This window comes from Myxine glutinosa, chromosome 8 (genome assembly GCF_964187855.1).
Source record: "Myxine glutinosa chromosome 8, kmMyxGlut1.1, whole genome shotgun sequence".
Classification (NCBI taxonomy): domain Eukaryota; kingdom Metazoa; phylum Chordata; class Myxini; order Myxiniformes; family Myxinidae; genus Myxine; species Myxine glutinosa.
In genome coordinates this window covers 113,666,360-113,683,283 of record NC_136268.1, presented here as the reverse complement: position 1 = coordinate 113,683,283, position 16,924 = coordinate 113,666,360, and the positions used below count along the sequence as shown (strand labels likewise).

The window sequence follows — 16,924 nt, the reverse complement described above, 5'->3', positions numbered from 1 at the left end:
GCTAATTTCACCCCAATTCCACTTTTTTGAAATACCAACTTCTGTCCTGGAAGTCCTTGGTGTCCCTGTGTTTTATACTTCTCCCACCCCCTCCCCCCCTTCCCACGCCGCCTCCTCCCCCCAAGCCCTCTCCCTCCCACACATCTCCCTGCTCTCAAATATTGTGTTTGTGTGCTTCCCCTTCTCTTCCCATCTTGTCTTCCGCTCCCTCTTTTTATATATTTTGTTTGTCTGGTTGATTTGTTTGTGAAGTAAATGTTATCTCTTTCACGAGCCTCGATTCAGTATACAGAAAAAGGTGTGGGGGGTGGGGGAGGAGGGATGGGAAGGTGTGGGGGGGGGGGGGTGGAGGGTGGTGGGAGAGGTATAAAACACATGGACACTGCTAGAACTTCCAGGAAACAAGTCAGTATTTCCAAAAAATTGGATTTGGGCTGAATTAACGGGGGTAGAAGAGATCAAGGGAGGAGTGAAGGTGAGCAGAGATTCTTGATTTTGGCAATTTCACCAGAAGAGGGTTTCTGGCAGATCTTTTGCGACCTGTGGGAATATTTGGGGGACAGAGCACAGATAGAGGTGAGGGAGCTCGGCCGGATAGGAGTCGGTTGGAGACAGAAAGACCACCTACCTACCTACCTACCTACCTACCTACCTGCCTGCGGTGAGTGAAAGGCCGTGGGAGTTGGCTTCATCACGGGAGATTCCAATGATTCTGAAAGCTTTGATTTCAACAGCTTGAAGACGAGCTCGGTGTGAGGCAGGAGCACCAGCCCAGAGGGGAGAACAGTATTCCATTGAGCTGCGGATGAAAGCCTTGTATGTGATGGGGTGCTCAGGTGTGCGAAGGAAGGACTTTGCATGACGGAGGATGCCCAGTCGGCGACTGGCTTTGGAGGCCAGCTTGGAAATGTTGTTTTCTAAGGAAAGATCATGGCAGATAGTGAGACCCAAACGCTTGAGTGACAACTTCTTGGAGCGGATTGTTCAGAAAGTAGATGGGAGGGTTGTCCAGTCAATCTTTTCTGAGAGACATAGTGAGTGAGATTTGTCAGGATTGAAAGGCGTGTCCACTTGTTTGATCAGTCTGATTTTATCCAGGTCTGCAGAGTGAGGAGTCTGCAGACTGCTAATCTGAGGGATGAGGAATGGAGTGGTAGAGAGTGGAGTCGTCAGCAAAGAGAGAGAGAGGATTTTCAAGAGAGATCTTTGATGAAGACCAGAAAAAGCCCAGAACACTGCCTTGGGGAACTCCAGCCTGAACAGGAAGGGGAGATGAGAGAAACCCATTGAAGGCCACACGTTGACTACGACCAGAGAGGAAGTCTGCTTGCCATGCGTGGAGGTTTCCATGGAAACCATCGGAGGAGAGTTTGGTGAGCAGAGCGGGGTGCCAGACCGTATTGAAGGCACGTGATATGTCAAGGGAGACAGCTCTAATTTCCTGTTTGACATTGAGCACCTCCATCCATTGTTGATAGCTGAAGCAGCATGTCCAGAGTAGAGTGACCTGGTCTGAAACCAAACTGATGATTAGAGATAAAGCCATTGGAGAAGAGGAAAGATTTGATATTCGAAGCAATGATGGATTGATGAATGATGGATTCACTTGATTCAATTTTACATCAAATTCACATCAAATTGAATTAAATCATGATTGATTAAATCCAATCAAATCAACAAATTCAAAATCGATTCAAAGATTGATTCAATCAAATTGAATTCACATCAAATGATTCACTCATTCACATCAAATGAATGATGGATTCACTTCCCATGGTGACAACAGTTTATGGACTTGGAGTACTTAAAAATTTTTTTTTATACTTGCATTATTTGCTAACTTGTATCCCCACCCTGGTCATACTGTCCTCTTCAACTAAAGTATCAAACAAGCCCGGCTAAGCCGCTGTTAGACTTTTGGTCTTTTGGTTAAATGTTGAAGCCTGTAATACGTTTAACTTGAGAACGGCTGAAGGGATCTAATGCAAACTTGGTACAGGGATGTATAATGATGTGAAGATCAACTGATTTTTTTGGGTTTAAGAGGTCAAATGTCAGACATACCATGAGGTAAAAATTATGTTACTGAGCTAACTAGTGAACTGCTCTTTGGATTTTCACCAAACTTTGTGTAATTGGTTCACGAGTTATCAAGTGACCACTATATTCGTCGTGTGTGTGTGTGTGTGTGTGTGTGTGTGTGTGTGTGTGTGTGTGTGTGTGTGTGTGTGTGTGTGTGTGTGTGTGTGTGTGTGTGTGTGTGTGTGTGTGTGTGTGTGTGTGTGTGTGTGTGTGTGTGTGTGTGTGTGTCCGTCCGTCCGTCCGTCCGTCCGTCCGTCCGTCCGTCCGCAGCATAACTACCCGATGATATCATCCGGTGTTGATGAAACTTGGGTGGGAGGTTGATATCATGATCTGGTTGTGTCCTGCCTGGAGTGGGCGTATTGCGGGCGGAGCCACGCCCGACAAAGATGTATTTTTAGGAGGTAATCAAGTTCAAGCTACATCTTCTCCGAGGGGTTTAGTGGAATCTGACAGGGGTTTCGATATTTGGTTCGGCCAATGTCATGTGTCTAGCCCCACGGAGCTCGATGTTTCCTCTTTTTTTTTTTTTTTTTTTTTTTTTAATTTCATTTCATTTTTCACCGAATTTTCGGTATTGTGTAGCTAACTCACCTCATAACTGATTATACATTATTTTCTATCTCATTTCAAGGTCAGTAACCTTCGTTTTGACATTTCCAGGCCTGGCCTGTTTCGGTTATAGTCCGTCCTTTGTCATTGAATGCCGCTCGCTCATGAACCATCGTCGTCTCCTGACTTGTTATATATTCTGATGCAAAGATAAACTAATATTTTAAGGTCAAAGGTCAGAGGTCATTTCAGGTAAAAAATATAACTTGAATAGATGAAGGGATTTAAATAAAACTTAGTGCAAGTGTGCATAATGATGTAAACATTAACTGATTCGATTTTGGGATCAAGAAGTCAAAGGTCAGAGTTCATGTCAAGTAAAAATTATGTTGCCGCACCAACTTGTGAACAAATGATTGGATTCTAAACAAACTTGGTGCAAGTATCTTCTATGGAAGACAGCCGTTGGGCTGTGTCACCATTTTTCTCAAAGATGGCTGAACAGATCTTCGTCAAACTTTTGGAGATTCATCAGTGATTGTTTGGGAGTGTTTTTGGCAAAAAAGGTTGGTTTTTTTGGAATCAAAAAAAATCGCCCTGTTGTGACAAAGCCTTTTTGGTTAATGACAGTTGTATAAAAGAACACAGTCGCATAAATAAATACAAAACTACAGATACATTCAAAGTAGTTTGTCAACCCTCGTCTCTGATTCTGCATGGACTCGACTCTGAATGGACCAGACGGCATCAGCCCACGGGTCCTAAAATCCTGTTCTGCCGCTTTTTCACTCCCTCTCTCTTCTCTTCACCCTCTTTTGCTCAAGGTCATCTGCCATCAACTTGGAAATCGGCCAACATCACCGCTTTACAAAAAAAGGTGCTAAAACACATCCTTGCAACGACAGACCAATCAGCCTGCTTCCAATTATCAGCAAAGCCATGGAATCCATTATTGCTTCGGATATGAAATCTTTCCTCTTCTCCAATGGCTTGATCTCTGATCATCAATTTGGTTTCAGACCTGGTCACTCTACTCTGGACATGCTGCTTCTGCTGTCTCAATAAAATGGATGGAGGTCCTCAATGCCAAACAGGAAAGCAGAGCTGTCTCCCAAGACATATCTCGTGGCTGCAATACGGTCTGGCACCCCGCTCTGCTCACCAAACTCTTCTCCTATGGTATCCATGGAAATCTCCACGCATGGCTGGCGGACTTCCTCTCTCGTCGTCGTCAACATGTGGCGCTGAATGGGTTTTTCTCATCTCCCCTTCCTGTTCAGGCTGGAGTTCCGCAAGGCAGTGTTCTGGGCCCTAAGCCTTTTCTGGTCTTCATCAATGATCTCTGACTGTTGAAAAACCTCTCTACCTCTTTGCTGATGACTCCACTCTCTGCCGCTCCATTCCTCATCCCTCAGATCGGCAGTCTGCAGCCTCCTCACTCTCTGCAGACCTGAACAAAATCACAGACTGGTCAAACAAGTGGAACATGTCTTTCAATCCGGACAAATCTCACACTCTTACTATGTCTCTCCGAAAAGACCGACTGGACAACCCTCCCATCTACCTTCTGAACAATCCTCTCCAAGAAGTTCTGTCACTCAAGCTTTTGGGTCTCACTATCTGCCATGATCTTTCCTGGGAAAACCACATTTCAAGCTGGCCTCCAAAGCTCGTCGCCGACTGGGCTTCATCCGTCGTGCGAAGTCCTTCCTTGGCACACCTGAGCTCCTCACCACGTAAAAGGCTTTCATCCGCAGCTCAATGGAATACTGTTCTCCCCTCTGGGCTGGTGCTCCTTCCTCACACCTAGCTCGGCTTCACGCTGTTGAAACCAAAGCTTTCAGAATCATTGGAATCTCCCGCGATTAAGCTAACTTCGAGGGCCTTTCACTTAATCACCGCAGGCAGGTTGGTGGTCTTTCTGTCTTCTACCAACTCCTCTCCGGCCTTGCTCCCCCAACTCTCTGTGGGCACTGTCCCCCAAATATTTCTACAGGTCGCACAAGATCTGCCTGCAACCCTCTTATGGTTAAACTGCCAAAATCAAGCCTCTCTGCTCACCTTCACTCCTTCATTCCTCTTTTCTCCTGCCTCTGGAACAAACTCCCTCACTCTCTTGAATCCCACTCCTCCCTCCAGGTCTTTAAAACAGCTGTTCACCACCATCTCCTATTTTCCCCCATCCAAAACCTTGATCTTTTCTACCCCCGCTAATTTCACCCCAGATCCACTTTTTTTAAATACCAACTTCTTTCCTGGAAGTCCTTGCAGTGTCCTTGTGTTTTATACTTCTCCCCACCCACCCCCCCTTCCCACTCCGCCTCCCCCCAAGCCCTCTCCCTCCCACAGATTTCCCGATGTCCCTGCTCGCAAATGTTGTTTGTGTGCTTCCCCTTCTCTCCCCATCTTGTCTACCGCTCCCCTTATTATATACTTTGTGTCTGTTTTTTTTGTGTGATAAATGTTAGGTCTTTCACGAGCCTCGATTCTGTATACAAAAAAAACAAATGTACACCGCCCCCATGCGAAATAATTAAATATCAGCCAGCGCGGCATTGCCTGTGTGCCTCCGGCGCCCGGCAATACCGCCGTGCAGCTCAAATACTGTATTTGGAGAGAGAGGTGTGCAATATTTGATTGATTAATTGCATAATTAAAATTAATAAAGATTGTCTTAGAATATTTTTTAAATCAACTGGCTAATAGCATAACTAAACCACCAGTGCTTCATCCGAAGATGTAACTTTTAGAAATTTAGTTAAATAAGTCATTAATAAAAAAATTAAATAATTAATTTATCAATCAATGAATAATCAATTACTTGATAATCAATAAATTAAAAATACCCTTTACAGACTTTACAAAATACCCTTTGACACTTGGTCATTGTGATGTCGAAATATCAGCTTCCGAGCTCAAAAGGTGCCTGAGATATTGGCCAGATCCGAAAGAAAATAAATAAGTGATTAATAATTAAAAGAAATGAATAATAATCGTAAAAAAAATTCAATAATCAATCAATTGCCGAAAAGAACACATAAACCACCACCATTTCATCCGAATCTGCAACTTAATTTTTTTTTTTTAAATCGTCATTAATCAAATAATTAAATAATTATTCGATTTATTGATTAATGAATAAATCAAAAATAGCCTTTACAGCCAAATCACTTGGTTATTGGCATGTCTAAATATCAACTTCCTAACTCAAAAGGTGTCTGAGATAATGTCCAGAAGAGAGGAAATGTATAAGTACTTAATCACTGATAATTAAATGACTAATTAATTGATTAATGAATAAATCAAAAATATCCTTTGGAGCCAAATCATTTGGTCATTGTCATGTCCAAATATCAGCTTCCTGACTCAAAAGGTGCCTGAGATAATGGCCAGAAGAGAAAGGAAATGTCCAAGTACAGATACATTCAAAGTACACTGTCCCCATGTCAAATAATTAAATATCCTCCAGCGCGGCATTGCCGGGGGCGCCTCTGGCGCTGGCGCCCGGCAATACCGCCGTGCAGCTCATGGAGACTGCATTTGGAGGGAGAGGTGTACAATAATTGATTGATTAATTGCATAATTAAAATCAATAAAAGATGGTCATAAAATATTTTCTTAATCAATTGGCTAATAGAATAACTAAACCACTCGTGCTTCATCTGAAGATGTAACTTTTCGAAATTTAATTAAATAACTCATTAATAAAAAATTAAAAAATTAATTGATTAATCAATAAATAATTAATCGATTAATCAATAAATAATTAATCGATTAAATGATTAATCAATAAATCAAAAATATCCTTTCCAGCTAAATCACTTGGTCATTATCATGTCCAAATATCAGCTTCCTAGCTCAAAAGGTGCCTGAAATATTGGCCAGATGAGAAAGAAAATAAATAAATGATTAATAATGAAAATAAATAAATAATAATAATAATCATAAAAAAATTAAATAGTTAATCAATTGGGTAATAGAATACATAAACCACCACCATTTCATCCGAATCTAACTTTAAAAATATTAATCAATCAAATCATTCATCGAATAATTAAATAATTCTATCAAAAATATCCTTTACAGCCAAATCATGGTCATTGGCATGTCCAAATATCAGCTTCCTAACTCGAAAGGTGCCCGAGATAATGGCCAGAAGAGAAAGGAAATATATAAGTACTTAATCTCTAATAATGAAATAACTCGGACCTCTGCACGGCAGCAAAAGTTATAGTATTTTTTCCATTCGTGTCTTTGTCAATTTCTACTCGTTTTTTTTTGGGCATGTGTTGCAGTGTTTTCCAGTTGGTGTTGATTTGCAATTCTTGCAAACTTTTGTATAATTCAATCGTTTTCTGTCCCACCGCGTGCGTGGCCTGGTTTCTCTCGGCTTCCCTACCCCCATAGTTGTTCTGTGAATTTAAGTTCTTTCCTTCGCTGTATTGCTTATTTCTTAGATTTTCTCTTCTCCCCCTAACTTCCCTGAACATCGACCACTTGTCTAACGTTTTAAATCTCTTCAAAGTCTCTTCACGTCTCTTCTCGTCACGTCACGTCACGTCTCTTCAAAGCTGTCCATGCGCGCACGCTTTCGAAGTTAAGTAACTTTTCACAATTGTATTTTTGTCGAAACTGTATCTTTCTTTCGGTGGGTGTAACTATTGGTGTCTTTAATAGTATTCTTGGTGTTGGTTTTTCATACCTGTGTACAGAATCGTCGGTTAGTTCGTGTCGCGTATTCTGAGGCCTAGTGTAGTACTAGTAGGCTACCGTGTCTGACCTTGGCTTAAGGCTTTGTTTCTGTCTCAGCGATTCTTTGATTGCGCTCGCAATTACTTTCGGTCTCTATTTTTCACGTTTCACGTTCGGTTTCTGTCTGTTTTCATCTCAACTAAAAAAAAAAAAAAAAAAAAAAAAATTCCCTTCTCTGTTCTTATCCATTCGTTCTTATTTGTTCGTTCGTTCTTCGACCACGATGTTCGTGATCACGTGTTCACGTCATTAAAAAATGTTTCAGCTGTCCCCTGAAGAACTGTATTCTGTCATATACTATAACACCTTTTTCTTCTTCTTCTATAAAAGGATGCTTTCGACTTGCTCACCAAATCTATTCATTCCAAAAAAAAATTCCATCTCTTACAGTTACAGTGCCTCTTTCATCCATTCCCTAAACTCTTCAGAACTCCACCCATCCTTCAGCGTCCTCAAAAGTATTTTTGATTTGAAGGTCTCAAGAAACTCATTTTGCAATAAATGTTCGTTTCCCATTAATCGTACACTTTCTAAAATCCAATCTCACCCCTCCCCTCCAAATCTTCCCCATCACCCCTTCCCTCCAAAACTTCCCCATCACCCCTTCCCTCAAAAACTTCCCCATCACCGCTCCCCTTCAAAACTTGCCCATCACCCCTCCCCTCCAAATCCACCCCCTTGCCCCTCCCCTCCATAACTTCCCTATCACCCATCTCTCTCAAATATTACCCCTTGCCCCTCCCCTCCAAATCTTCCCCATCACCCATCCCTTTCAAATCTTCTCCCTTGCCCCTTCCCTCCTTAACTCCCCCCACACCCCTCCCCTCCGAGACCCTCCCTCACTCCTCTCCTCCGAGACTCCCCTCTCACCCTTCCTCCTCAAAGCGTCCTCCCCGCTTCTTCCCGCTTCCAACTTTCACCTTCATCTCCCTCAACCTTCTGCCTCACTCGTCCCCTCCTCAAATAACACCTCACTGCGCCTCACCCAATCACAATCAAACCTTTTGTCTGCCCCATTCTTCCCCTTTCTCCAAGCTATTCTGAAATCTCTGACACACCTTCAACAGCTCTCCCTACCTATTCCTCCTCTTCCACATCTTACCCTACCGCTCCACCCCCCTGTTCTGTATCCGATGCTCCCCCTTCCTCTTCCTTAACAGTATGGACCTCAAACATCCGGGGCCTTCGCTCAAACTTGACTGATCTCTCCATACAGGTTGCTTGTGATAAACCAGACGTGATCTGCTTAACAGAAACTTTCCTCCTTCATGATGTCTCTGATTCCTTGGTATCTCTCCCAGATTACTCCCTCCTCCGGTATGATAGACCTGAGCCTCGTCCTGGAGGAGGGAGGGGGGGGGGGGGGGGGGGGGTTTCGATCTTTAAAAAAAAACTCTCTTCCTCACTCGCCCTGCACTGCCCTCTCTCCACCTCACCCCCAGGAATACCTTTGGCTACGGCTTCCCCTTCGCTCCCACCTTTTGTTCATATGTGTGTTGTACCGTCCACCAAACAGTGATGACTCCATCTACATCTCGCTGTCTGATAATATGGACCAACTTCTATCTACCCATCCCAACTCTCTCTTCCTCATATGTGGTGATTTCAATTGTCACCATGCCAGTTGGCTGGGTGTGGGTTCCTCTCTCACCAGCCATGGCTCTTCAGCAAAGGACTTCTGTGACTCACTGGGACTGACACAATCTGTCAATTTCCCGACCCGGATCTCAGTCAACGGAGCATCTTCTCTTCTGGACTTGGTTATGACTAAATTCCTGAAAATGTCTGCTGCTCTTCTTCTGCTCCAATCGGCTCATCTGATCATGTGCTTGTTAAAATGGACATCTCTCTGACCATTCTCGGAGAGCCTCCTCAGCGTCGACGAGTCTGGCATTTCACTCAGGCCAACTGGCATGGTCTTCAAGCAGCCATCAATCATCTGGACTGGTCTCCCATCTCGACCACCTCTCCTCTGGGCTGGTGCTCCTGCCTCACACCTAGCTCGTCTTCACGCTGTTGAAACCAAAGCATTTAGAATCATTGGAATCTCCCGCGATGAAGCTAACTCCAAGGGCCTCTCACTCACTCACCGCAGGCAGGTTGGTGGTCTTTCCGTCTTCTACCGACTCCTCTATGGCCTTGCCCCCCCAGCTCTCTCTGGGCTCTGTCCAGCAAATATTCCTACAGGTCGCACAAGATCTGCCTGCAACCCTCTTATGGTTAAACTGCCAAAATCAAGACTCTCTGCTCACCTTCACTCCTTCATTCCTCTTTTCTCCCGCCTCTGGAACAAACTCCCTCACTCTCTTCAATCCCACTCCACCCTCCAGGTCTTTAAAACAGCTGTTCACCACCATCTCTTATCTCCCCCCATCCAAAACCTTGATCTTTTCTATCCCCGCTAATTTCACCCCAATTTTTGAAATACCAACCACTGTCCTGGAAGTCCTTGGTGTCCTTGTGTTTTATACTTCTCCCACCCCCCCCCCCCCCTGTTCCCATGCCTCCTCCCCCCAAAAGCCCTCTCCCTCCCACGCATCTCCCTGCTCTTAAATGTTCTGTGCTTTCAAGTGTTTGTGTGCTTCCCCTTCTCTTGTCTTCCGCTCCCTCTTTTTATATATTTTGCTTCCTGGTTGATTTGTTTGTGAAGTAAATGTCAGCCCTTTCACGAGCCTCGATTCAGTATACAAAAAAAAACAAACATCAATTAATTGATTAATCAAAAAACCAAAAATACCGTTTTTGACAGTACTTGCTCACTATTGTGCCGAAATTTAAGCTTCCTAGCTCAAAGGATGGCTGAGATATCGCCCGGGCAAACAAACATACAACCAAGAAAACAAAAGTACAGATACATTCAAAGTACACCTCCCCCATGCCAAATAATTAAATATCCTACAGCGTGGCATTGCCGGTCCGCCTCTGGCACCCGGCAATACCGCAGTGCAGCTCATCGAGACTGCATTGTGAGGGAGAGGTGTGCAATAATTGATTAATTGCATAATTAAAATCAAAGATTATCATAATATTTCCTTAATCAATTGGCTAATAGCATAACTAAACCACTTGTGCTTCATCCGAAGATGTATCTTTTAGAAATTTAATTAAATAAGTCATTAATAAAAAATTAAATAATTAATTGATTAATCAATAAATAGTTAATCGATGAAATGATTAATCATTAAATCAAAAAGATCCTTCATGTCGACATAACTTGGTCACTGTCATGTCCAAATAGTAGCTTCCTTGCTCAAAAGGTGCCCGAAATATTGCCCAGTTGAGAAAGAAAATAAATAAATGATTAATAATGAAAATAAATAAATAATAATCATAAAAAATTAAATAGTTAATCAATTGGCTGATGGAATACATAAACCACCACCATTTCATCCGAATCTAACTTAAATTTTTTTAAATTAATCAAGTAATTCATAGAATAATTAAATAATTAATCGATTAATTAATCAATACATCAAAAATTGCCTTGACAGCCAAATCACTTGGTCATTGTCATGTCTAAATATCAGCTTCCTAGCTCAAAAGGTGCCTGAGATATTTCCCAGATGAGAAAGAAAATAAATAAATGATTAATAATGAAAATAAATAAATACGAATCATAAATTTTTTAAATAATTTATCAATTGGCTCATAGAACACGTAAACCACCACCATTTCATCCGAATCTATAACCAAAAGAATTAAAAAATTTTTTAGTCATTAATCAAATAATTAATCGACTAATTGATTAATTGATTAATCAAAAAATCAAAAATAGCCTTTGCAGCCAAATCACTTGGTCATTGTCATGTCCAAATATCAGCTTCCTCACTCAAAAGTTGTCTGAGATAATGGCCAGAAGAGAAAGGAAATGTTTCAGTACTTAATTAATCGCAAATAATTAAATAACTAATCAATTAATTGATTAATCAAAACCCCAAAAAATACTCTTTTTCACCAAAGTACTTGCTCACTATTGTGCCGAAATTTCAGCTTCCTATCTCAAAGTATGGCTGAGATATCGCCTGGACAAACAAACAAACAAGAAAACAAGAAAGAAAACAACCAGAGTGAAAACTGAGTACTCCCTTTCAGCGTGCGTCATTGCCGAGCCCCCTTCGGTGCCCGGCAGTGACGTTATGCAGCGCCTGTAGATGGCATAGGAAAGGAGCGGTGTACAACAACCAGAGTGAAAACTGAGTACTCCCTTTCAGCGTGCGTCATTGCCAAGGCCCCTTTCGTGCCCGGCAATGATGTTATGCAGCGCCTTGAGATGGTATGGGAAAGGAGCGGTGTACAACAATTACCAGACATTTGAACACAAATAATCAAACTATTCCGGAAGTGCTTGAAGTTGGTGGTAAGGCTTCTTCTCTTCTTCAGAGGGTAAAGCACTCTTTGCACGGGAAATGTTTTTCCTCCTTCCCTGCACGAACATGAGCTGGCAAAGGCAATCCCCAGTATGAACATGAGCGGGAAAAGGCGATCCCCAGCACGAGCAGGCATGTGCAGGGAGAGTCCAAGTCATGCACATGTGCTGCGAGAAGGAGTGTCTGATGAACACGTGCACAGAGGGCGATCAACACTTGCCAAAGTCCAAGGCCTTTTTTTCCCCCCCAAGTACACGTGCACCGAGAGGGAGTCCGGCAGCCAACAGGGAGCAGACATGTGCAGAGGCCCGAGAGAGGGTCTGGCCAAGAGTCACACACGTGCAGAGGGGGAAGAGAGACCGGCCAAGAGCCCATGTGCACAGACAAGGAGAAGAGAAATTGGCCGAGCCCACGTGCACAGAGAAGGAGCAGAGAGAGACCGGCCAAGAGCCCCATGTGCACAGAGAAGGAGGAGGGATAGACTGGCCAAGAGCCCACGTGCACAGAAGGAGCAGGGAGACACCGGCCAAGAGCCCACGTGCACAGAAAAGGAGCAGGGAGAGACCGGCCAAGAGCCCACGTGCACAGAAAAGGAGCAGGGAGAGACCGGCCAAGAGCCCACGTGCACAGAAAAGGAGCAGGGAGAGACTGGCTAAGAGCCCATGTGCACAGAGAAGGAGCAGGGAGAGACCGGCCAAGAGCCCATGTGCACAGAGGAGCACGAAGAGACTACGTGCACAGAGAAGGCACAGGGAGAGACCGGCCAAAAGACCACGTGCGGAGGGAGAGTTCAGGGAGGCAAATTATCCTTTGAGTTGAGGGCCTGTCTTTCCCTCCCCCAACGCATGGAGGGAGGGAAAGGGGAAGGGACTAAGATAATGTTCTGCTATGAAATAACTATTCTAAGGGATCTGTATGGTGGTTGCCATTACGTCTCAGCGGTTTCCCAAAACCGCAACAATATATTTTGCCATCATTGGTGAGGAGTGAGTTGATTTTGTGATTTTGGTGAGGTCCAAGGTCATGTCAGGTGAAATGTGATGCTTGAGAACAGCTGAATGGATTTAAATCAAGCTTGGTACAAGTATGTAAAATGATGTGATGTAATGTTTTTTTTTTTGTTTTTTTTTTTGTTTTTTTCTTCCTTCAATTCTTCCTTGATAGTTAACGTTGCTGGCTTAATTTAGATATATTAACATTGCTGGATATTAGGGTCTTGAGTGTCAGCCCTTGGGCTGTAAAATAACACCAGGTTGATTGACTCAGCCTGCCCTCCTCTGAGGTCAGCAAAATGAGTACCAACCAACAGGGGGCACAATCAGTGGCACAGCTACACTCCTAGCACTGATGCAACCAGCAGCTACAGGCTGCATATGCAAAAAATTAATCATAAAATAAAACACTGAATACAACAAAATAAAAAAATAAAAGCATTATATAAATAGCAAAAGTAACGAGCAAGTACAGTGCCCGCCGACGATGGTTGTGGATGGAGCTTGTGGAAGTGGAGTGAGGGAAAATGGTGTGGCTGGAGGGTGTACACGTGCACACTGGAGGCTATTGTGAAGAGGATGATTATGGAATAAAATACACGTCCCTCGATGCCTGTCATGACATTTAGTGGAAATTCACTACCAATAAAAGCATCGGTTCACCCGGTCGATGCTGAATTAAGGTTAAGTAGAAATTCACTTCAAATAAAAGCGGAGGTTAATTGGGTGGATGCTGAATAAATGCTTCAAGGTGATTCCAGAAAGACCCTGAAGACGTGTGGTCACAATGTGGTTTGAACAGATGTTTAATGTCTGTCCCCCCTTCTTTTGAGTATGGATTTGGGAAGGATTTGAGCAGGGTTTTGAGGGCAAATCTTTTAACACAACTGTTCACCAAGGTCAAAAGAGGCAAAAGACCTCGGATCCAAACTACAAAATAACTAGAGGAACCCTAAGTCCGAGGACCTCAAAAAACAGCAATTGCATCTCCTATTGGAATGGTCGATGCTGACTTGCAAACTGAGCCTCAAGGGAGGTGTACAGAAGGTTAAAATATTTTTATTTATTTTTATTTTTGAAAATGACAATAAACACAAGACAGAGATGAAATTCGCTACAGGTGATGAAATTTGCTGCACGTGATGTGCAACACTCAAAGGACGTCTCAAGAATAAAGATCTAAGCACACTTGACTTTGCCATGCTTTCGAGGCTGTACGGTCAGACTGTTCCAACCTTATTTTTGGCTGGCTTTTGTGTGCTTATTCTCGTTTGTGGTTTTGTTTGTTCCTTGCAAAATCGAATATTTTCAAGTGTATTGGTTGGTCTTGTGTTATTCTCTGTCTATTGCCTACAGGTCACAATTTTAAACCGATCTTCACGAAATTTAACCAGATGGTAGTTGGTCAAAAGGAAGAAGCCTATTCATTTTGAGGTCAAAGGTCATCTTGAGGTCAAATTTTTAAAATTGCCATTTTTCATCTGATTGACTTGAAAATTTAGCAGCATTTGCGTATTGTCACTAAATCTGGAAACCTACCTTTTTTGAGGTCAAAAGGTCAACTCAAGGTCAAACTTCTAAAATCAATTTTCATATAAAACCAGTCAATTTTCATCCTATTAACTTGAAAATGAAACGACAATTACCGCATCAATACATTGGATGAACACCTATTTTTAAGGTCAAACTTCTAATCAATTTCCATCTGAAAAATCATCAATTTTAATCCAATTGGCCTGAGCTTTGATTAAGATCATCAATTTAAATCTTGATGCAATGGGAAATTTGATGTGTCCATGGCAACTGTTTTTGGTGGAGGGGTGGTATTTGCGAGTATTGTGATCTGCATGACATCTTATTATTTGTTTTTTTGTTTGGGTTTATTTGTTAGACAAATTATAAAAGTTAAGGGCTGTGTTTTATCCCCTTCAAATTGAATGTTTAGTCTGCTTCAATGCAACAGGAGACTTCATCTTGAAGCGAATTTATTTTACTTATTTATTGCAATTGTGATTATTTTTGGCTGCCGCAAACCTTGCTCTATATTTTCTCTAAACCCAATAACACCGCTAAGGTTATAACACCGCTGTGGAGGGGTGGTTTTTGTGAGTATTGTGATCTGCATGACATCTTATTGTTTGTTTATTTGTTTGGGTTTATTTGTTGGACAAATTATAAAAGTGAAGGGCTGTGTTTTATCCTATTCAAATTTAATGTTTAATCTGCTTCAACGCAACAGGAGACTTCATCTTGAAGCGAATTTATTTTACTTATTTATTGCAATTGTGATTATTTTTGGCTGCCGCCAACCTTGCTCTATATTTCCTCTAAACCCAATAACAATCCCCTTATTCCTGGGAATAACAACTTGGTTTTAGCTATTGTGGTTTTGAATATCAATCATTTAAGGGTTTACTGTATTGCAAAATGGAACATCGCTGCTCTTCCTTCCCCTTGCTCATCCTCTCGTGCTTCCTTTTTCCTTCCAACCCCCTTGTACCCACCCTTTTCTTCCCAATCACCCTCTATTCTTTTCCTTTTCACGATTTTTTTTTTCCTCCATTTATTTCGTCCCCATATGCTCCTCCTAATTAGTATGCATATGATACTTCATTAGCTTTGTATGCAAGCAACCTGATTTTTAAAAAAATCCCTTATGAAATGCACTTCATTCTAAAGTGGTCGTGAAGAATGAATTGGAAACTGACTGGTCAAATCAATGTTTTATCTGTTTGTGGTAGGTGGTTTTCAAGGACTGCAGAAACGAGCCAGAAGCTTCAACAGACAAGATTCATTCTCTGGGTGTATAGGTCAAAAGTCTAAGTTGCCAAAGAGAGCTGATCTGATGGAGAATGAAACTATGGATTTTGGTATCCACTTTTCGAATCGTGATCACAGATCGAGTCTCACTAAATCGCTGATTGGCATTAATGGAGTGGAACCCCTAAGCACTGTGGCCAGAGCAGGGCAGACTGCCAAATTGTCATTGAGTCGTCAGCCTGTGATTAAAGTGGACCCAACAATTGTGCCACTTTGGTTCCAGAACCAAGCATTGAGGAAGCGGCAGAAGCTGGAGAAGACAGAAAAGGAGGAGCAAGAGGGTAATGCACATAGAGACAACATTGTGCATGCGGAAGACAACAATGGCGTGGTGAAAAATGGAAATAATACGGAGCATTGTGGAGTTGCCAAAAGAGGTGATGGTTTCTTGAAAATCTTGTTTGATTTGTTGTACTGTATATTTTATTTTGTATCAGAAAGTACGGTAGTACTCTCAAGGGATGGCGCGGTGAAAATGTCGGTCCCATCTGCTACATAAAAAACGAAAGTTGGACTCGCTTGGGCGACATAATCACGTGAAAAAGTAAGTACACCCCATGTAAAGTTTTGACTTTTTCAACATATTTCAACATACAGCTATTTGATCTTCATTTCAACAATATTGATAGATAAAGGTGATATAATATAACAAATATCATGAAACATTTACATTTTGTAGTCCATTGTATAATTTAAATAAACATAAATGCAAATTTTGCATGTGGAAAAAGTAAGTACACCCTTGGCTCTAATATGTGGTATTGCCCCCTTTGGCAGAAACGACCAAGTAGGCGTTTCTTATAACTGTCTACCAGTCTCTGACATCGACTGGGAGAAATTTTTGCTCACTCCTCCATGCAGAATTCTGTCAGCTGTGCAATGTTTGAGGGGTTTCTTGCATGCACAGCTCGTTTCAAATCCCCCCACAACATCTCGATGGGATTTAGATCCGGGCTTTCACTTGGCCATTCCAGAACCCTCCATTTCTTTCTTTTCAGCCATTCCTTGGTGGATTTACTCGTATGTTTAGGGTCATTGTCATGTTGCAAGGTCGACCTTCGGTTGAGCTTCAACTTTCCAACAGATGGCCTCACATTGTCCTCAAGCACCCTCTGGTACAATGAAGAATTCATAGTGGATTCTATGATGGTGAGCTGCCCTGGCCCTGATGCAGCAAAGCTGCCCCAAACCATAATATTTCCACCACCATGCTTTACAGTTTCCCCTTGCTCATCAAGATGACATTCAGGTTGTTGTGGTCAAATGCTGTCTTTGGTTTTCACCAAACATGTCTTCTAGTACTGTGGCCAAATATCTCTACCTTTGACTCATCTGTCCAGAACACATTGTTCCAGAAGT

At 42.3% G+C, this 16,924-nt stretch overlaps 1 protein-coding gene across 4 annotated transcripts in view; it reads left to right on the top strand.

Moving 5' to 3' along the window:
- SETDB2 (SET domain bifurcated histone lysine methyltransferase 2) overlaps window positions 1-16,924 on the top strand; it is a 130,907-nt gene that overhangs the window by 65,265 nt on the left and 48,718 nt on the right. For all 4 annotated transcript variants that reach the window (XM_078783696.1, XM_078783695.1, XM_078783697.1 and 1 more), the window contains one exon: window positions 15,487-15,942. In XM_078783696.1, coding sequence (XP_078639822.1) covers window positions 15,487-15,942 — 456 coding nt within the window. The remainder of the gene's footprint in view (window positions 1-15,486; window positions 15,943-16,924) is intronic.